We start from the raw sequence: 23,140 nt of genomic DNA on the forward strand, positions 1-23,140 counted from the left end.
TACGTTTGCCTCTAGGCCAGAGGAAGTCCCCCTTACATCTAGGACATTCTTCGCTTTACTATTGCCGGGACCAGAGAGCACAATCCATTAGATGCTGCCAAGCATTGTACAGTGAATGTAGAGCAATATATCTAGGCTACACTGCTTTAAACGAGAGGATTTGAAGAAGAATTGTTCGCCCCGCTCCCGAGAGCGAAGATACCTTTAAGTGATAAATCAACCAGATCCGAAACGGCAAATGCCATCCAGTTGGGGACAAACGGAAGGACAGAAATCGACGAGGGAAAATAAGACGTCCCGCTTATCACCGGCGAGGTTAAAATCGATCGATCCGGCATTTCGGGAGTTTCCATTTCGGTAGCGCACTGACAATGTATATTACAATAATCTATTTTCTAGTCTTACAAAACAAACCCGGTCGGTGTTTGGGATTTTTATTCCTCTTTTCGTACGAATCGTGGCGCTCCCTAGACGATTAAGAAAGCCTAAACGCACAGGTCATCTATTTACAGCGAAGCCGTCCGTGCGTTGAGCGTAATTGTCTTTCCCATCCCTAGTCGCTGTATCGATTGAACGTACCGAAGCGCAAACTAACCACTGGGCTTAACTTGACATTACGCGCGATACATCGGCCGGGAACGGCTTCTTTGTACATCATAATATTACAACAAGGGACGAAAGTAGGGACAACTGCTACAACCACTACGCTTCGTTCGCCCATTCGTTCACCCATTGCGTCTGGCACTATGCGTTCACTCTCGATTTGCACCACTTCCGGGCGTAAACAACTCTACATAATATCACCAAACAACTTACGAATAGGGGATGAGGAGAAAACAAAAAACAAATGTGGTAACAAACTTATCGGAAATTATTGTTTAGCGCTGGGGCTAAAACGTTAAGGCTAAACAATCACGCTACACGCGCGCGCGTTTGTAGCGGCTAGCGTGGCCTTTTTAGCACCCGCCATACCGTTCTAATAGTGTCGCACCAGTCCCATCGTGTTCCGCTTTCCGCAATGCCACAAAAAACAGCGCAGAAATATGCAGAATGCTTACATAATTTTGTTATATATCTGTGTGTGTGTGTCCGTCCGTGTTTTTCACACTATCTACGATACTCTTAAACGATATCAATTGCAAAGAAGCAAGGAAACATTTTGCAAAACATGTTACCACTAAACCACTAAGCGCACGCACACCCCCCCCCCCCCCACCGAATGGTGGTCCCGTGCGGTTCTGGGTGCGGTTCGGAGAGGGTTGCGTGTGTGTGCGGAAGCGAACGCCCCGGAACGCTTCGCAAAACAAAACCGATAACGAAAGAAAACTTAGCATACATTGCACAACTTGTTTCGCAAAAGACGATAAACCGAATTTAAGCGCCGGGCTTTGTTTCTATGCGTAGAACTTTTCAATAATGTCCTTGTTCTTTTCCGCCACGACGTTACGTTTGATCTTCAACGTAGGGCCTGCGCGGGTAGGATGGAGATGGAAGAAACAGAGAGAGAAGAAAAGAAAGGAAAAAGTTTTAGTAAAAATAGCTCACTGGGTAGGGTTGGCGGCATCCGGGGACGTACCTAGCTCGCCGCCAGGCACGGAAAAGTCAGACTTCAGTAGGGCAAACTTTTGAATCTTCTGTGCGTTCGAGATGGCTTTCTGGTTGGCACGATCGATTCCTTCCTGGAGTGCTTTCAGCACCTGTGAAAAAGACGACAAAGCGACGGAGCTCAATTAATCAATCACATTTTGTGACGCCAGCTCCTATGAACGGCTGGGTCGAACAAGTCATCCAATAACCCAAAAACAACACGCTACCTTCGGGCAGGGACCAGCTGCATGGATCTCGCTCAGCTTGCTGTACTCCACGCCGAGCTCCTTCAGCGCGGCGATCGTTTCCGGCGTCAGTTCGTCCTTCGGTTCGCCGCTGTCGAGGTTCATCTGCGTTTTGAGCGTGAGCAGCATGGTCAGGAACTTGCGCTTATCGCCCACCAGGAACGCATTGCTCACGTACGGCAGCTCATTCTTCACGAGATTCTCCACGTGCACTGGCGGGATGTTTTCACCGCCCGCAGTGATAATAAGTTCCTGCGGTGAGCCAGCAAACAAACAAAAAAAGGGAGCGATTAGCAAAACCGCAAAAGGGTAAACTACTCGAATCTCCCCACATACCTTGATGCGTCCCGTAATGTACATGAAGCCAGCCTCGTCCAGATATCCCACATCGCCCGAATGCATCCATCCATCGTCGTCGACGGCTTCGCGCGTTTTGCCCTCCTCGCCAATGTAGCCCATCAGTACGTGGCGGCCCCGCATGCAGATTTCACCGTGCCCTCGCTCGTCCGGTTTGTCGATTTTCGTCTCACAGCCGCCGAGCGGTTTGCCGATCGTGTCAAAGTTGTAGCTATCCGGTGCGGTTAGCGAGTGCGCACCGGACGTTTCCGACATGCCGAACGCTTCCATGATCGGCAGATCCAGGCTCATGAAGTACTTCTTCGTCTCGCGGTCCATCGGTGCGGCGGCCGTTGCCAGCGTCAGGCAGCGGCTAAACCCGAGCGCATCCTTCACCTTCGACAGGATGTAGTTCTTCACCAGACGGTACTGCCACGAGTTGGTGGGTTTGCTGTGGACGGAGAGCAAAGCGGAACTGTAACAAAATTTTGTAAAAAAACTAAAACTATCCCATACGCACCCTTCCATGGCGTCCAGATGGTGCTGCAGCGTTACACTCTTCGCCCAGCCGGCCACTAGCTTCTTGGCCGCCCCGCTCTGGGCACCGATCGCGAGCATCTTCTCCTGGATCTTCTCGTAGACGCGCGGCACCGCCAGCATGCGCGTCGGTTTCGCTTCCTGCAGCGTGTGGAGCAGCGTGCCCTTCATCGCATCCTTGTCGGCGAAGTACACGGTGCAGGCGAACTGCAGCGTCAGGAAGATGTCCACCATCTGGGCGGCGACGTGGCTGAGCGGCAGGAAGGACACGAGCACCTCCTCGGCGTACCGTATCTGGTGCAGCCGCTTGCCGATTGCGTACGAGTCCCAGGTGAAGTTATCGTGGCTGAGCATGACACCCTTCGGATTGCCTACCGTACCGGACTGGAGGGAGAGGAAACAATGGGAAGCGAATTTAGCCATGGTGCGGCACACTTTTCGCAGCGTTGGTTCGAACAGGAAAGAGTTTCTCCCTTACCGTGTACACCAGACAGCAGCATTGATTGATGGCGATGTTGGCAAGGCGTCTGTTAAACTCTTCTTCCACATCATCAACGTTCATTTCTTCCAGCTCCGACCACTGCAATAAAAAATGAAAAGAAACGAAAAAGTTAAAGTATTGTATTGCTTTAAAATTGTTTTAAAAATAATCTTTTAATGGTGAGTTAAATTGCGGAAGCAGTAAATTAAAGTACCATCTAAGGAATTAAACCACCCCGAACATAGCAATGGAGCAATTTTGGCCAAATGTCCCGTAACGTAATCACACATCGTTTGCGGTGCGGTTTGTCACAGAGGGAATGGGACGGGACATCTTCATCTGCCAAACAGAACGAGTTCTTTCCACACTCATAGCCCGGCAAAGGAGAATGTAGATCGTTAAAAGTGAGAGAAAAACGCAACCATTTCACCTATTTTCTTCCGACATCGGAAGCTGCCAGCCGTGGACCGGTTATGCGCAACCACAGATTGGTGATTCGTGTCCGCAGTCCAGTCACGACCTGGCATGAAGTCATTTTGAGGCGCAATTTTGGTGGGCTTGGTGAAGGAAAAAAAATAATAGCACCCACGAATGCCTTGCCTTCGTTGCCTTTGCCGTTTGTTTGTGCTGGCAGGAAGAAAACGTGTCCTGAAGTGGAAATTGTCTTGTGCAAACACAGCCACACGCACGCGTTGCAAGTTCAAGCAATCGTCGTTTTTTCGTATTCGGCTGGTTTTTTTCTTCTCCCTATTTGCCTTCTTTCATTAGCAATTCCCACGAGACAATTGACAACTTCCGCAATGCAATCGATGGTATGGTTAACCCACGAATCCTTTCGATAAAAATCAGGGAGGAAAAGGAGGGATACAGAAGCCATCTTCTAAAAGGGGTAAAGGAACCGGGTTCCCCGTTCTGTAGATACTTTAAAGATTGCTTTGTTTTCCGTGCTTTGTTTCGACATAAGCGAAGTCGTATCGTTATGTGGTATCCCCCCTTTTTATTAGTGCCAACAGAACAGAACCCGCATGAGGTGGAAAAGCATGTTCTCGGTCGGTTTATGTGGGATGAAGCTTTGTCTTCCGTGCAGTGCAGAATCATTTCTTTCCATCATCATCTACGCGATTCAAACAAGACTGAAGGGAAGAAGTCGTTATGGGAGTATCGGGTCTTGAAGAAAAAGAGGACCTTTAATAACATCATTTGGTACGTGTGTCCAAATAATTCACACGCTTGTTTGCTTTAAAATGTTTTTTTTTATCCGTTTAAAAATATCAATCAATGTTCCTGATGCATATTCTGAATTATCAGACTCATGCTATGCTACTACCTATTTTTACTATTAAAATGAAAAATTAGATTATTTTTAATCATTTCTGGGGAAATTTCTGAATCCAAAAACACATATCTTATCGAATTAATCTTCATATCTTCTTCTTCTTTGGCTCAACAACCGTTGTCGGTCAAGGCCTGCCTGCACCACTTGTGGGCTTTGGCTTTCAGTGACTAATTGATTCCCCCCCATAGCAGGATAGTCAGTCCTACGTATGGCGGCACGGTCCATTTGGGGATTGAACCCATGACGGGCATGTTGTTAAGTCGCACGAGTTGACGATTGTACTACGAGAACGGATCGAATTAATAACGTATCGTAAACGTCGAATTTGGCTGTTTTCTTCTAAATAAACCTATTATTTGTGTAGTTCCACTTGAATTGGATGGTTTGTGCTATTAGATTAATAATTTCATACGACTATGTCTGACGATTACAAGTTTGTTAGTTTTTGAAAGATTTTTAAAAATCAACTGAAAGGATTTTTTTGCATTTGACAATCGGTGTGGTGAATCAATCCAATTAAACTTTGGTAACTATAAGTCATAAATTCATAAAGTTGAAATACAAAAACAACAAAGCCACATAACAATATATTATTAGGCAAAAGATAAGTTTTTTTTGCATGTGCATTACAAGAATTATAAAAAGACAAACAAAACTGATATTGCCTTACTGTATAAAATACTTGAATTGATGTTAAACACATTGGACTTTTATATCCAGAAAAAGTTACCATCATTTGATGGGCAAGGACTATCCACAACATTCCATGGTTCGTCAGAAGCAGAATATGTTCCACCACTTCTAACAAATATGTTTGGAATTCGTTTCAAACTGATGATCTAAATCAGAAATAGCCATTTCATTACTAGCATGGGCATACTGCCCCATCTTTTCTTATTTCTCGCAACCGGTATTACCGGCTACAATCTTAAAGATATTCAAAATATTGAGATATAGAGAGAGCGTGTGTTTTGCAAAATGGAAAATGGAAACTTCCTCCCACATTCAAGTGTTATTTTGTCCTTGAACTAGCGCAGCACTCTACAGTATGATAAATTAATATTTCCCTACAAATGCCCAGCACGCCGGCTACAAACGCGCACACGCAAGGTACCCAAACATATCAATCATGCGCTGAAGAAAATTGACTATTTGTATCCAAACCAACCACCAACCAGCGTATTCTATCCTTCAAAGGCAGTCGAAAACATCCCTCACCCATCGACACATTCCCCCCTCACAGAAGTCCCATCGTTTGGCCACAAAATTGGAACATGATTGGATCGGTACAGGTCGTGGAGTTCTACCGCACTAAGAAAACGCCGGTTGCAACGGCTCGTCGTTCGGGGGAGGTCCTGCTACACTACTTCCTGCTGCCATGAATTGGTAGCAATTTGCTGTCGAAAATGTTTCTCTCTACCAAGCGCGCTCGCTAGCCGCAAAGCGGAAGAAGGCGATGGTGTGATTTATTTGGTCCGATTATTTATGATACATTGGAACGCTTTGGTTTGTTCGCGCTGGAAAATGGTAAGGGATCCGTGCGCGTCTCCACAGCTTCCCAGGGGCAAGTGTAGAAGTAATATGGAACCAAGCCAGCAGCGGGGTTGTACACATGGGACGGAAGCCGTTCGGAACTGGGGCGTCCGTGTGAAATAATGTTCTCTCCAATGGTAGATTTTTAAGGCACAGAAATGCTGTGCCTCCCTCCCAACCAACGGCGGGCTTCGATCATCCGACCTCCACACTGAGGCTGCCGATGATGCTGATGATGATGCGACAATGTTGAGTTTGCAGCAGTTTGAGCAGCACGAGATTTCGCCCTCGCCCTACACCCGGTGGGGCAATCGAAAGTGAAATGACAAGTGAGAATATGTCGAACCGATGTAACCGCCTCCTACGCCCCCCAAGAAAGAACCACATGCCACCGCATGGTTGGTGGTGGTGGTGGTGCTGGTCGTGGTGATGATGGCAAATGAAAGAAGGAATAAAAACCTTCTTTGAAGTAAAATGGGAGAGCGCAAAAGAAAAATCACCTCACACGGTATGATTAATGATGTTGTAGCTGCAGGTTTGTTTTTTTTTTTCTTTTGCAGCTGCTTTTGAGCTTTGCCGATCCGATCGATGTGATTTTTTTTTTAGTTTTTCCTACCAGTCCAGTGACCCTAGCAAGAGGGGGCGCTTAGTTTAACCAAAGGTTAGCGTTTTTCTAATGGTTTTGAAATGAGTTCAGGAAAAGTGATAATTAAAAAAGGTCAAGCAAAAAAGTAACAACAAAAAATGATACTTTAAGGTTGGCTGGAAGCTTACACAACCATATCGTTATCAATTTTAATTTGAAAAATATCCCCTTGATCAAAGAATGGCACACTGCGCCCTTCATTCGTTTTCCATTAAATAACACATCATTGAAGAAACTGAAATGAAACCTCCTAACCTTTGCTCTGCAAAACCTGCTCACTATTCATTAGTTTCTACGGGGAAACAAGAAAAGCACAATACACGAAAGCCCCCCCACTCATTAAAATGATCCCAATCTGCAATTAGTTAAAGCATTCCCCGCTGCTAGAGCTATTCGGCCACTTCTTCTAGTGCCATTTTGCTAATTTAATCCAATTCGCAGCATTTTATGTTTGCTTTTTGCTAATTTCTACACCTTTCAGTGCAGAGAGAGCCCCCGCCGGCGGTGTGATGTGCAAATTCGTGCACGGTGCAATTTCGCTTCCGTTGGCCGTCCCAGGCCCAGGCCAGTACTATTTGCCTGCAGGTTAATACGAAAAAAGACCCCTCCACGGCACGTTTTGCTAGCGGAATGAATTTTAATGCGGATTTTACCGATTGGATCTCTCATTGCCCGTGCAGTGGGGAGTAAAGCGAGAGCGCGGTGGAGCACAGTGAGCAGAAACAAAAAACTTGCTTTCCTCTTTATTTTTTCCTCAACACGCCGATAAAGCAGATGAAAGCTATTATCCATTCTTTTTTCACACGCTACACTCCCGCGGGAAATGGGAGAGACAGAAACAGCGGAGGAAATTTCGATATAATTTGATACGAGTATTTTTTTATTTTTTTTTTTTGTTACTCCTCCTAGGATTGTACCCTTTGATATTATGTCCACCAGCTCTCGAAGCGTTCTGACACCCCACACACACCACAGGTTGATAATGGAAAATCCAATAATATTCTAATTGAATTGAAAACACCTCACTGTCATTTGCTATTCCTTTGTGGAGTGAATATGTGTGTGTTTTTTTTTTTTCATTAGAAACATACTTATTTTTATTTCCACTACAGTAAGCACATCAAACGATTTGCTGAACGACAGTAGTTCAAATGATCAATCAAGGTCAAAATTAAAATAGTTCAAAATCAATAAATTTCTAATTTATTGTGTGACACTAAAATATCTTTTCGAACACCGTTTGGTTTCATAGTTCTACGGAAATCTTTAAATATTTGTAATTAATGATATTGTATTTTATCCTCCAAAAGCTAACCAATACCCGCATTCATGGATTGAAGTAGTAGAAACTCATAATATGTTGGAAATTTAAGTTTTACTCTAATAAGATAGTAAAATTCGGCTTCTTAAGATGTTTCTAGCGTCTTTAATATACATGCGTATAACATTTTAATAATTAATAATTAAAACAACTGAATCCAACCAATGTCAAACATAGTAAAATGCATCAATTATACGTTAAAGCATGTGAAGTGTGTGGAATCCTGAGAAAGTGTGCCTTTTTTGTTACAACAATATCCAACACCAGCTTCGACTAAATGTGCACTAACGCACTATTACAACAGTGTTTCAAGACAATCCTCTTTTTAAACCCTCTTCTTCTATTTGGTGTAACCGTCCTACGCGGACATACCGGCATATATAGGCTTTCGAGACTTAATTCATTACCACGCAGCCGGAGAGTCAATCCTTGATACGGGGGAACGGTCCATTCTAGGCTCGAACCCATGACGTGCATGTTATTGAGTCGTTCAAGTTGACGACTGTACCACGGGACCACCCCCCCCCCTCTTTTTAAAGCCATCGAAGTGCTTATCAAAAACGAAAACATATCGAAAAAAGCCATTCGGCTGGTTTCCAAACTCGTGCTTAGGTTGTATGTTCGACAGTATTGTAACGATAATTCCTCTAAGATCAAATGGGAAAAATGCCTTTAGACATAGTATTGACTAATATTGTTTTGGTTGACTATAATGTCATCTTGTTTAGTACACAAAACCCGTCTTCGTAGGAGAATCTTTGCCTCTTCTTGATTTCTTTTTGACATTGATTTTTATGATTTAAAAAATACTTTAGAATTATAACTTGTCAACTCAAATCAAGTAGAAATCAGTGAAGCTTAAAGAGTACATCAATTAAGCATAATCGTTAAACGATAGTTCAACTATAAATTATATTCAATCGAGGCCTATGAGTTCGTCAGTGTATTCAGGGAGTGATCAAAGTAACAAAACTACTGTTTAGTTAATGAAAGAAAGGTGCGCGCTATTGCTATTACCCATTAGCTTAATCAATGTTCTATAACACTGATAAAAAGAGTTGCTGTATAAAGTTACAAAACAGGCAGTTTTTAAAACGGGAATCGAATTGCTCAAGGGGTCAACCGACACGCATATGATAAAGCACAGTAACACTTCAATAATTTACAACAAAAAAAAGATAGACATCCAACTGACTCATTACTCGATTGACCCTGGCGAAAGAAAGAGAGAAAGCGAGAGAGCAAACAAAAAGCACCGATCCCGATACGGACCCGAAAGGCCAATTGCAACTGTTGATTTACAACAGTGCTTGAATTGATATAAAAACATACATTCCACACCATCACACTACACCGACTACGCGGCGTTTGATGTTTCCCCGTGGCTCAAATGAAGTGAGTGTGCAAAGGGATGCAAAACCATTGAACGCGCATAAAAGATATCGTGCACGGGACAAAAAAAAGCCCCTCATAACTCCAATGGCCAATGGTGCTGACTGGTCACTTGAGCCACATTCGTAAAGCTTGCTGACCAAACCAAACCAAACCAAAGCGACAACGAAAAAACACCCCCTCAAAAACGTCCCTGTGAATACATGTGCTGAACGTTGATAAGTGAATGTGAAAGAAGAAAAAACGCCACAGGAAACTCAATTTCACTGTGGCGTGTGAGGAGGATACTGAAACTTACACGATAGAAGCCATCGTCCCGCTTGACGTACGGTGCGTACGGTGGCATCGTTTGAATGACGGTTTTCAGGTGCGGCAGGTTCTGACGAATGGAGCAGATTTTCTCCATTTGCTTCGCATCGTCCACCACGACGATCTGGGCCCGGGAGCTTTCCAGCACGTGCTGTACCGATTCGGCCGAGTTGGTCGTGTACACGCCGGTGATGATACCTCTGCAAATAGACAGGGGAAAAAAATGGATTAAAAAACGTACCAATGAATGTTTTAGTGTGAACACAGTAGCAAACACACACCAAAAAAGCCCTACTAATGCTTACCCGGCGTGAATGGCCGACAGCTCGGACACGAACCATTCCGGGCTGTTGAACGCCAGCACCGCCACGGTGTGGTGCGGCTCCAGCCCAAGCTTAATAAACACCTTCGCCATATGGTGGACCCGTTCGCGGTACTCGCGATACGTCACGGTTTGCCACTGTTTCTGCGCGTTCCGGAACACCATCGCCGGATGGTCGGGATGGTCGCGCACGGTACGGTTCATCAGGTCCGGCACGGACAGGGGGTCGAGCGAGGCCAACCCTTCCTTGGCGATGCGCAGCTTCACCGGGACGGCCGGATCGGTCGAGGTGTAGCTGTCGGCGGGCAGGACGCGGCCCGTCGGCCCGGCCGGAATCTGTCCATTCTCCTCCTGTCCAGGCATCGTTGTCTAAGCCTGTTGCGGTAGTTGGGAATCGATCACCTGCTGGCGTGTGACGCTACGCGGCTGAAAAAAAGAAGAAAAAAAATGCAATAAACGGTTAATGAAGCAAAACAGCATGGACTGACTTCTAAAGCACAATCTAATGCAATACAGCGAGGTTATTAATGCGATAGCGCAGTACACCATAAAAGGGTCTTTATCTAACGATCACGCTCAATCGTCGCGATTACACGCTAATTCGATTGCTCCAATATTTGCATCGTCATGTATCGGGCGAGTGCTGCTGTCACGAGGATGTGGTGGAGGACGCGTATTTGACGTCATTTAATGGTAAAGGGAAAGCGTTGCGAGGAAAAATACAAATGATTTGACGTTGAAAGTTTAATAACAGCTTATTAAGCGCTACTAGCATGCTTGTTTGTTCTGTTGCTTGATAGATGGCGCTTTAAATTTACAAAACATCTGCTATACTCATAGTACGATGCAGTATCCATATTGAAGCTTCTCTATTCCATTGTTTATCGTGCAAAATCCATACCACAACCACATGTTGCCGTTGACGAGAAGACGTTCGACGCAGAGTACGTGACGTGCATCCTCAAAGAGAAAAAAAACATGCGACAACTGACATGCGAGCTTGATTGATAACGGGTAATCACCATCAACGTATCAAGGGTATTACATACATGATGATGCGCACCAGATAATCCAACCAAATAAGAAAGGAAGCGGAAGCAGCGCCATGTTGCACCACGTTGCATGCAAACAATCCACACACCAGCGCTGTGACACTCCTTGGACATGGTCGCCATATCGGACTTTATCTGTTTTTCCAGCCAGAAGAGTTTGCCACTAGACTTCCCAATTTCACTGAGCTCAAAATTCAACAGCACCAAGCAAGTGGAGGCGGCAAAAAGAAAGCATGCAATACCTTCAACACTTCAAACACGCGAACAACGTGGACGTACAGACAGCAACAGCACACCAACAAACAAACAAAAAAGCGTGGTAACACAATTCTGGGTTATTGCACAATATTTTGAGCACAGCTTAAGGACAGCTCCAGAAGTGGAGAGGATGCGATGGATGAAACTGATGACTACTGATGGCACACTTCACCGACACCAGAGTGCACGCTGCCGGTTTCGGTTCAAACATCAGTCGCCACAGCCACAGAAACTCGAAAGGGGAGACTCGAGTACGATGATGATGCATCGTCGATTCGGAACAGGACATAACCAAGACTAATAGTTCTTGTTACACAGTTTGTCATGGGTTTTCTTTTTTTTGCGGGGAACGGTGGCCAACGATAGATCCTAACCACGCGATATACCGCACCGCCGGTTCAACCCGAAAGTGAACCGAAACCCCCCTTGAAGCAATCAATGGAGAGGAGTGGGAAGCGAGGTGCCGGTACCAATAGGGCTCCAGAGTACACTCCTGACACATACACACACATAAAGAGAGATTCTCTCAAACACTTTGTCGAAAAATCCCAACCACTCGTACACGAAAATGGGCAAAACACCCCCGAAAAAGCTCTCCCGTTACTCTCCGCCGATAGCATCTTGGGCGGTATTTCGCGTGTGATGATAAAATAGGATAAAATGCAGCATATGCAACGCGCTGGTACTATGCGGTCGTCCAGCAGTCGGCCAATATTTGCACTTGCCATGGTGCGCCACATCACGACCAAAGCAAAGGGCGGGAGTGTGGCTCGGCAGCAGCATCGATGCGCTCCCTGGGGATGCCGGGCCACGATTGTAAAACCGTAAAATCCCTATTTATGAGCACCGACAGATTCTGCAGCACCATTCAGTATGCCCGCACCCGCCTTCGGGGCAAAGCAAGCCGAACTTCGACTTTCGCAAACTTGCTGCTCGACCATTTCTTAGCCACGTTTGTAAGGTCGTGGATTGGATTGGCCGAGGTTGAGGTAGAGAAACAACCCCGAAACAACCGAAAACTTTGCCTCCTTGCGGCCATCATCAGACCATACACCATAACCCACTGAAATGGCTGCAATACGTATGGGATAAGCTGTTTGTGAATAGGAGCAGCACAAGGGCCATAGCATCAGCAGCATCAACAACGTTATCCGTAGCACAAGATGATGAAGAAGAACAAGAAGAAAAACGAGTTACCAAAATGCTGTAGCACTCGATGGCGTGGCCGGGCCGAAAGTAATGCCCGAGAATACTATCACTTCCGGATAGCACACCATACACCACCATATGATGGAAGCTGTAATTTCTTTACTGCACTTTCCATCACAACTCCATCGGTCGGTGCCTACATGCGCTGATGCAAACCGGCGCACGATAAGTGTCCTCAGGACTATTAGGAATGTTGTGTTTTGGTGTGCATCGTTGCCCATGATGCTACAGCATCGACGAGATGGTCTATTTTTATGACTTTGCCGGTACGAAGTAATCTCTCAAAGAATCATCCAACCTCATCAAAGCGAACATCCCTTGAGCGGAAGGGAAGACACCATGCGAGAAAGTAAATGTGATGGACGAATCAATCAAACGGAACTGCAGGTATATCGTGCAGAAGCTCGATGCAATTTCGTTGATTGGTAAACATACCAGATGGGCGATAGATTTAATAAGTTTGTGCAAATGCTAACGTTTCAACCGTAATATCGCATCCCTGGTATGCCTGGAAGTTATTGGTTACATTATTAAAAACAAACGAGTACTCGTTTCTCACATGATTCACTTTAAAATCACTTGTTCTAGGATATCTAGATGTTTTATCGAGAAACTACTCCAGGATCTTGCACCTTGGCAGGAGTTTGTTAGATATTGTGATTATACTGTTCAATTTCATCATTTTATTTCATTATTTATTGTTTTTGATTAAGCGTGCTGGAGAATGCAACAACATTACATTGATCACACTGATCAGGAATGATGATGATGATGACCCCTACAGTATAATTCAAATCAGAGCCTCGATTTATCACGTATCAATCACATAAAGTCATCTCATTTTTGAAATTACCAACTAATAGACAAACTCTCTCACAAAATGATGGAAAAAGATTACAATTGTCCTTGGGATTCTTGTTGATTTTTTTAACTGATTCCAAAAATGATTGGAATTCATGCCTTGGTTCATTGATTTATTGACATCAATAATTCCAACAAAGGGTAATACTCAATCAATCGTGGGACAAACCCAACAAAATGCGGGACATAACCTAAAAACCGTATGCAATCCTGTAAAGTACTTCTGGAATATCGGACAAACTTATTTGGACGAACTAACCAGATTAGTGTTGAAATTAACACATCATAAATATTTCAAACAATTGAAGCTCCCCAGTATCATTAACAGGAATCATCTGGAGAAGAATTCCAGTTGAAGAGGAAGATAAATCGTGCTCTGGACAATACTTCTGACTGACAAGAAAATGTCTGATTTATAATAATGCATATTATTATAAATTCATTCAGCCTTCTGTAAACAACAAATAGTGAACAGTAGGAAGCTCTGCCGCTGCCATTGTCTTAGGATCCAGTATCCATATGTTTCCGCCTATGAACCTTCTTTCAACCAACACCGATAGCATCATATCGGCCAAATTTCACACATCATTCAAGGGGCCAAAAATAAAATCTTGCCCTCCCGCTTGCTCACTCGTACCACTCGGGATATTTCTTCCCGTGTCCACTTCCCGTGACGTTATTTCCCGGTTTGCGATAACACAATCGCAAACCCACCGGACTGCACTGCACTCTCAATCGGCAATTGAATTGTATTAATTTCACCCGTTTAATCGATTGATTGGCCAACCATTTGGCAGCAGCCTGGTGCTGCCTGCGGCTCCATCTTCCCATCAGCTGTTGCACCTGCTCGGCTGGCAACCAAAGGTACGCGCATATCTGCTTCGCACAGAAATGGACAGTGCAATTTAAGCAATCTCATCCCGCGCAACCAAGCCCCTCGATAAGAGCCCTCGATAAGCGATTGCGGTGGGGAGTGGGCGCATGCAGCTGGCGACACCCGGTGAAGCTCGAAGCTATTTTTGTACAGCAAATCATTTGAATTCTATCGCTACATATCAACAACCACCATCATTCCCGCTTTTTATTGGGTGGATTTGCACGTATATGCAGCAGGATTTATGGTACGATGCTGATGCTACGAACGAGAGCTGTATCCCCTCTCTCAAGCTCACGCAACCACGCAAAGAAGGCTAAACTCATGTTGCACGTAGCCAGCACGCATTAAAGCCGTTTACTTGATGCAGCTAGCGAAGCGGCAAACATGCATTCTTCCCACCTGCGGGCAATACACATTTCATATGCAATCAGGCATCATCATTTGGTCCGCCGTGTATTTAATTCCATTTTTATCACCGGTAGCAGCACCAACGCCTGGAGCACGGGAGCGTATTTTGTGCAAACACTTCCGCAAAGATAATATTAATCCTTGAACACGGTAATGATGGCCGGGCAGTGGCTGTTCAATGTATTATAGAGCTATACAAATTAATCACCGAATGCAACGGACGATTCCGGAACGCATTTTATTGGTTAATCAGGGGATATGCATGGCTATCATCGTTAGCAGTTTTCAGTTTACGAGCAAAATTAAATAATCTTTATTTTTTTATAATATAATTATGAATTAGTATTCCAGATTATATTTAACATTGTGTCAACCATCAGCTGATGGTCATCGTGTACTTTTTGTCTGGTACAAAGCTTCTTTTTTTTAAATTAACTCTATATGCATGGTAACCTTGTACTTCCTCATATGAAATGCCTTCAACGTATCAAACAAAGCGTCGCCCCACGATGACTTGACAATGTCGAATGAAAAAGCCAATCACAATTCCAACACGCACACTGCTTTGGCAATTGGGAAATCCGTCAACAATCGCTGCTCTTCTACCTTCGACGTAGACAAGGTACTCGCATGTTCCCTCCGCTGTACGCTTATCACAATGCCTGATGACGGGCCAAGGTGTTGCAACAATCCAGTAGCACACGCAAAATGCGTGCCACTAATCAAAACATTAATGTTCAGTGTGTACAAGTGTGTGCAATGCTCTAAACGCGTATCCAAAATTGGTGAGCAGCAATAGCAGCCGCACCACCACCACCGTCACCTTCGTGCTCCAATGTCCAGTGACAATCCCGATAACACAATCGTTGACAGGTTTAATACCCCTCATTAACGATAATCAACAGCGGAACTAGCTTAATTGAACTGTTTACTATTGGAGCTCGATTTCCAATAGGAAGTGTTTAGGATCCAGTTATTAATGCTGAAAAAATGATTTAATCCTAAATCCATGGATAAGATGATCGTACAAAACGAGCACACACACACACACACACACACACACACACACACACACACACACACACACACACACACACACACACACACACACACAATCATACATAGAAAGGCACACCATATATCATCGTGTAGCAACAAAAATGCACCCTAAAGCACACATTTTGAGCGGTCACTATCAGAGATCACCGGACCTTGAACTTTGCTCTTTTGACTGCTGATCGGACGGGAGGGAGAGAGATGTTACCAGTTTACGTAACAGTTTGTGCGATAGTACAACTTCATCTCCCTGCAGCTCCGTGTTACTCTGAATGAACAGGCGCTATCGAGCCTAAAGCGAGATAAGGTAGTATCTCCAGTATGAGCCTGCTGGCCCTTTTTGACTTCTATCACACACCAATAGGTTCTGCTGATTGAGAAACATCAGCAGAAAAATTGTTACAACTCATAGTCGTCATTTATTGAGATGTTCTGGGATGTTCTTGGGGTAACAATAACCTCCATGATGCAGATACTATAAAATCACCAACTCATCCGTAGGTGTAGAATGAATTGTTACTGTTGTACACAAGATTTATGAAAACATCTCAACGCTTCTCAAACGTTGCCATTAAACCATCCAGCAGTCTCCAAAAACCGTCCAAAAACGATATCTCAATTCATCAAACATAAAGATCCAAAGCATTTACCCCATCATGATGGTGCTACTATCACATCAATTATTTCGCCCAGAAATCATAACCACTCACTCGTCCCAATGCGTTTGTCCGGTGACTGAACTCCAATGGTCACAAACTCTCCTCCGCCTTTCGAACACGTATGCAACCTCCTGGTGGACGTCACAAAACTCACCAGAAACAAAAAAAAACCCTGAATACTACGCCAACCACACCAAACTACAGCCAAATCGCACCACTTTCACCGTTCACCTGCGATCTCCGAGCACGCTACGCCAGAACTGAGCACCGGTCACGGTTCGATCTCGCCACGAAACCACCAGTGCCAGCCTCTGATCCCGATCCCGAAATGCCTGTCGAAACGGGTAATCTAATCATCAATTGCTGGTTCCGCGTCCTCCTCGACCTTCCCGTGCCATGGGAGCGGGTGGGGCAAACGAGAGGAGGTACACTGATACCGATGGCAGCTCGAGCCTCGGCACCTTGTTGCATCGTAGCGTGCGCGCCGGTCCAAAAATATGCCACCGATGACGTTTCATTACGTTCATATGGGAACCCTATGCGAGCGACACGTTGTACACGTAGTATAGAAGTTGGTTTTTTGGACACATTTGAAGATTATCAAACCAACTAAAATACATTTTAAACAACTAACTTGCATAAGCTCACTTCAACTGTCACAGACTATGCGTTTCGTTGATGTTGAGCCTCCACAAGCGACACGTAGCACAACAACTTCTTCTGAGTCTAGCGATTTGAAGCCATATAACGGTAACTCTGCCATATCTTACTTTATATTACTTTCAAAATATTATTCGAAATCACTAACTTACTAACACTAACAACTAACTCAAAATAGCGACCCCAACCGGTAATACACCATGTCTAAAGCGCCTTTTCATCGTCGACACTAAACACAATCTATCACAGTGCTGGTTCTACCGTACTACCGCCGTACGATGGCGCTTGCTGATAAAAGGACCATTGCCGGGCCATGCCAAACCCCCCAATACCACCGTTCAACAACGTGCAACAACCTATCGCTGCACCGGTTCGCGGCCTGATAACGCATACATGTCGGCGGCGGTTTAGGAATGAAAACACTTCTTGCCCGTCGTGCCTCTGGGCTGGCCGGGAAAGTGGTTATTTTTACCCGCCCATGGGGTCAAACATGGATGCGTCCTGGAGCAGATATCACCTCCCGGATGCTTTTGTCGGGGTTGGAGGACTTTTTGTGACCAAGTTGTTTTTACGGGACGGTATTTAAAAATATAAACGAGTTGGAAAGACAGCTGATAATAAAAGCCAGGATGAAGCTCTAGAAGTTTTTTTCCCCGTCCCCTAATCTACAAAACGCCCTTTGTACCCCTACTACTGCCAGTATTGTATGCGTTCTAAGTAATTGATTTGAGAATAAAAACAGAACGTGCCACATTCAACTGATTAGCTCTCATTTGAGGAAAGGTCATTGTATTTCGGTAAATTATTTTAGTTTGTTTCCATGCAGTGATCTATTTTAGGGGAATTTAACATTTTTATTTCATTATTTACAATTTGTTTTTGAAAAACATTTACAAATCATTACGTTGGATAGGTTTATTATTTACGAATGAAATTTTAATTTCCTATACAACCTCATTTACAAAATAAAATCAGAAATTCAGAATCTGATGATGCTAGAAATCTTGTAAATCCTAAAAACAATGATTCAGGATCATGAATAGTTAAAGGTTTCTGATTCGTCATAATAAACACATGAATATTTATGGTTCAGGATCATGAACTCTCAAAAATGTATGATTCAGAATCATAGAGATTCACCCGTTCCTGATTCAAAATCCAGAATGCTCAAAACTTTGATCCAGAATGCTTTGAGTCGATCAGATACATAAATTAAATGGCGATTCAATTGTAATTCATTTGAATTCAAGTTATGATGTAGTAAAAGAACAAACTTCTTTTATTTTTCTCCTATCTTCCTACCTATTTTGACCTATCTTTCATATCAGCTCCACTCTCGCGTGAAGATCAACCCACAACTATACCATACTGAATACTCCGTCAATACCCGATCCAAACTCGTTGCACCAACTGGTCATAGTCACTTAGGCTTTCTTGCACCTATTGATCATTCGAGTCGACCCGAACTCGGTACACCCACGAGCTAGATCGGATTCCGACTCCGAGCTAGCGCATCTGCTGTACCCACGGGTGAAAATCGATTCTGACTGGCTAGCACCCGCCTGCGGGACGGGTCGTGAATTGAAACATATGACCCATCACTACTCCACGCTGCTTTGATACCGATCGGCAATCTACGATCGGGTCTTATCGCCTTACTGTACTTCCAATTACGTCAGCCAACAACTCAAACTCATTGATCGCCCATCGTACAGCAATATATCGACGCCGTTCGTGCTTCGTGTCTCCCGAAACCCCGCCAAACACGTTGTTTTTTTACCCAACTCCTTACCCGGCTATGATAATAACCGTGCCAGATAATAAATCAATACCACTACGCATGCAAGCAACCCTGCACTATCGCGCGAAGGGTAAAGATAATTCTAATCGCTCCAACAACCATTCGCCGATGGGTCCCTATCTTTCCCCTCGGGTTGTTAATAAGCTGTTACGACTGGGAATTGAATTTATGGTGGTGTCTTTAAAAAAAAAGGAAAACAAATCTTCTCTCCGAGCGTGTGTGATACCGAGTCTATAATACAGCATTTTCTCGAACGTAAAACAAACAAACAAACATATCATTGTACAGACCGCATATCACTTGGATTCCTATAAAATACAGCTACAAAACCTAACTTCGAAGGCACTGGGTTGTGAGGAGAAATAAAATGTACAACACTGTACGCAAGAAAGTCTTAATCACACTATGCCGGAACCGAACGAATCATCATGTAACACATCTCTTCCTGCTGCTCTAGTTCGATGCTGGGTTGCTCTCCGCCACGTCAAAGGTTAGGAGAGATTAGAAAGCAATCACTTTTTCCCCCTCGAGCCGTGCGCTTATCTGTAAAACAGCAAAACAATTCTGTTGCTCGCAATGAGGCCGAGATCCACATGCTACTTGAACTTGACTCAACTAAAGGGCAGCTCGATTGCAGTTTGTGACCGACCGTTTGATTCGCTAGTGTGACCTCAGCGCCGTTTTGCATGTCATTTATGGAGCAGCTTTTTCATCAAGCGTATGAAGTGGAATCGTCACACCATGCCATCGGTACGCAAACAAATATTTTGGTTTATTGTTTTGTTGTCGTCACGCCACTACGCACATCACCCTATATGCAGCTGAGGCGGTGATAGGAATCATCCGATGATTGGAATGTCTCATTGGTCATAACTGTTATCTTTGCCGAACAATGGTTGACACTATCAATGCGAAGAGAGGGCACGTCTTCAGCGGGTAATTGTTTCTTTGCAACAGCAAAACACGCCCAATTATCTATTGGCACGTGCTTGCCGATGAGTGCATTTGATACATATAATTTAAAATTTATGCTCTTATAGAAATAGAAAAAGAAACTCATGGTAAAAAGCAATATCGAATGTGCAGTAATTTAAAAGATCTTCAATATATATTTGCTTCAATTGTGCAATTCTTTATTAAGGAACTCATGAAGAACATGTAATATTTTAATAACACATGATCTCTAAAGACCGAATTTGTCGCGTTTAAAAGGCGATACTTGATAATTTCAAGATTCAAAGACTCACAAATCCCAGTTCTGTTCAGGAATTAAAGCCTTACATGTTTGTAATAGATCCTACATCTATACCGGCCATGGATCTTGTACTCTGTTTTTATTGTTTCTAAAATTGATCCCAACAAACCCATACTGATCTTGAACGTATCATGTCCGGATTGGAATTAATCCCGAACCAGTAAAGGAACTGCACCTGATCCCAAACTCTTATCGGCCCTGGAACTGATCCCGAACCAATACCGCTTTTCAATCATCCTAAGCCCAGAGCAGTTTTATTAAAGCACCGTAGCAAAATTAGAAATTTAAGTACTCAATCGAAAAAATCTCAGCTCCGCTATCGATTTGTAGAAGTAGCGCCATCTGTTAGCTAATAGCATTACTAAGAAAATGATGCCCATAATTCTACAAAAGTACTAGGCGTCTCCGTCTAGGGGGGAAATGGGAACAAAATGAGTGAAGTGGATAAAACAGGAGATAGAACAACAGTAAAACAAATTATTTACACAATATTTAAACACCGCTAAGTAATGTTTTATTGCGCTTTAATGAGTAATGGGTTGCAGTGTAGCGATCAACTGCTTACAACTTAACCTTGGTGCGATAAACCTCCTATGGCCTCCTCCGGCACCCTCTCGTACTAATTAGTCATAGATAGCCATTAGATCAACATTTTTTGTGTCAAATAGAAAGAACACTCTAGAATATAATTAATAGGATGAGTAAGACAAAAAAGATTTTTAGTGAGAAGAACCGCTTTTGATTAATTGTAAAATAAATTTCACAAAAAACAGCAATCAAAGGGAAGGGTACCATATTTGTATGCCCAGAATAATGTAGTATCGTCTTGGTTAGTTAATTTCAGTGCAATGGTAAAGCTCGTATAAATGAAAAAATAACTGAAAAAATACAATAACACTTAAAAAATAGCTCAAATACACCTTTTTGTTGAAATTTTATTCTTTTCAGTGTTAAGTTAAAAAAATGCTCGTTTTTATTGTGCAATAAAAAAAAGTATAAAACAACAGAATTATAGAAGCATAAAACAATTAAGCCTTGTTAAAAGCAAAATATACCATACTCATGTATGCTTTTCCACCTGGTTCGAAGCATGAAAATGTAACGCAAACTTTTTACCCACCACAATGTGTGGAACTTTCCTATAGTGTATCATCAGCAAAGTGGAGTTTCATTGCACTTGTGTAAACCACGCGACCCAATGTTAGCAACATTGTTGTTGTTGTATTTTACTGTTAAAATAAAACCACATGCGCCGGTCCGGAGCACGTTTTCAAGCGTCGTTCCGTTATTTCTATGTCATAATCTTCGAAAATTATCTCCTTGCAAATCCAATAAAATGGACAAAATGTCTCATTTCAACGGAGCATAACATTCGCACACAAATGTGTGTTTAATTAGAGGACAAAACGAGCAAAAATAACCCAAAACCCAACGGGTTTTTTCGAGGTCATTGGCCACAGCCATACACAATCTCGCTTAAACTCGGCGAGCCCCTAAAATTGCCCTTCCGGAAGAAAGTAAAACAGAAAGCATGGAATCAAATGTGACGAAAGCGGAGAGAGGAATAAAAAAAAACAAAACCGGAAAAACAAGTGATAAGAATATCATCGCCGTAGATCGTTAGTTACGCGACAAAGCATGTGTGTTGCAGACGGATGTTTTTTTGTATTTTTGTTGCTTCCCCAACTTGATGATCATCAAATTTGCTAAAATACTAGACCTTTGGACGGCGGCTCTCGTGATTTTGGACAAGCAGCACAACGTGGTCATTACCATTTGCAAACATTTACCACACACATACACAAAAAACACGCACTTCACCCCACATGGTGCGTGTGGATAGGCAGCAGCAGTAGCAACAGATCCTCCACGCTCAATAGGCTTCTATTGACCTTCGGTTCTCTCTTCTAAATGGTCTCTCTTTCTCCCTCTCTCTCTCGCTCTCTAATCCTACGGAGGGATTTCTCGATCTCGTCTCTCGTAGCAACCTGCGCCGAGCACGCGTTAGATACCTGTGTGTCTGCCTAGACAATGCGATAAACAAGAGCCCAAAAATGGTTCCCTTCCTCCTTTGGTTCGGTTGGCACAGTTTTGAGCGACCGAACTCTTTCACTCACTCCTTCTAACGTCCACGAACCGCAAGCCCTACCATACCAGTAGCACAACAAAAGCCTTACCTGTTCTTTTCTGCGCGTATGGCGCGAGCTACGACCTCGTGGCCTTCGCGCGTTGACGCTGCAGGCACGCGGCTTCAAATAGCTTTCGCGGGCAAGGCGATATTTTTATTGTGGTACAGCGATTCGCATTTGAGGAACCACACGATTAGAAACACAAACTGTTTAAGGGACGATCAATAGACACATGCACACACACACACACTATGGTTGGTTCAAATGCTTCAAATGTAGAAAACATTCGATTCGTTTTGGCAACTTCTCTCAACTATAAACCCTGTCGGTAGCTGAACAATAAAACACACAACAAACTGCTTCCCTTCCCTTTTCAAACCACAAAACGACGCCGGGGCAGTCCCGTACAAACACTACTGCGATCGGCAACAACACGCGCGTTGCCGCCTTCGGAAAAACCCGCCAAAGCCGACTACGACGACGACTACGACGAACTGTGTGTGTGCGTTGTGGGATGCGCGAAACGACTAAGCGAAGTACGACGACGGTTGGGTCATTTCGACACTGCGACACCACCGGGACTGCCGGCTTCTTCCATCAAAACTGGCAAGGGTATTTTTTATTACTGTTGTTCCTCTTCTAATCGCGCGACTCTTTTCCTTCGCTCCGCAGCACACAATCCTAGTTGTCTCATCGGATGCTGTGTTGTCTCGTTCCCGTTTCGCGTGTGTTCGTTTGTGTAGTTTTGTTTTTTGTTTCTGCTTCCACACGCACTTCAGCACAGTTTGAGCAAACACTTCCCCCCATGTGTACGTATCTGGTAGTGTCGTGTAAAAAAATGGTGACGTCATGACTTTACGCTATAATCGA

The 23,140-nt window shown here is 43.8% G+C and overlaps 1 protein-coding gene across 4 annotated transcripts; it reads right to left on the bottom strand.

The window, feature by feature from the left end:
• Positions 1–391: 391 nt before the first annotated feature.
• LOC120904960 (very long-chain-fatty-acid--CoA ligase bubblegum) lies at positions 392–22,790 on the bottom strand. Of its 4 annotated transcripts, none has more exons than XM_040315513.1 (9): positions 22,319–22,790; positions 10,029–10,471; positions 9,713–9,923; positions 3,184–3,285; positions 2,689–3,089; positions 2,169–2,619; positions 1,815–2,084; positions 1,577–1,697; positions 392–1,468 (listed from the first exon to the last, which is right to left on the bottom strand). In XM_040315513.1, the coding sequence occupies exons 2-9, from the start codon at positions 10,406–10,408 to the stop codon at positions 1,395–1,397; spliced, it is 2,010 nt and encodes a 669-aa protein (XP_040171447.1). In that variant the 5' UTR covers positions 10,409–10,471; positions 22,319–22,790; the 3' UTR covers positions 392–1,394. The 4 variants fall into 4 exon arrangements, with proteins under 4 accessions (XP_040171447.1, XP_040171448.1, XP_040171445.1 ...); XM_040315514.1 differs by lacking the exon at positions 22,319–22,790 and adding an exon at positions 17,238–17,336; XM_040315511.1 differs by lacking the exon at positions 22,319–22,790 and adding an exon at positions 16,580–16,742.
• Positions 22,791–23,140: the final 350 nt, after the last annotated feature.

The sequence above is a fragment of the Anopheles arabiensis genome, chromosome 3, assembly GCF_016920715.1.
Source record: "Anopheles arabiensis isolate DONGOLA chromosome 3, AaraD3, whole genome shotgun sequence".
Taxonomy (NCBI): Eukaryota; Metazoa; Arthropoda; class Insecta; order Diptera; family Culicidae; genus Anopheles; species Anopheles arabiensis.

Coding starts and splice junctions, on each gene's coding strand:
- LOC120904960 (XM_040315513.1), bottom strand. CDS start 10,408: ATGCCTGGACAGGAGGAGAATGGACAGATTCCGGCCGGGCCGACGGGC. Junction 2,620..2,688: donor CATCTGGACGCCATGGAAGG/GTGCGTATGGGA, acceptor CTCCGTCCACAG/CAAACCCACCAACTCGTGGC. Junction 1,469..1,576: donor CGTGCCTGGCGGCGAGCTAG/GTACGTCCCCGG, acceptor CTACCCGCGCAG/GCCCTACGTTGAAGATCAAA.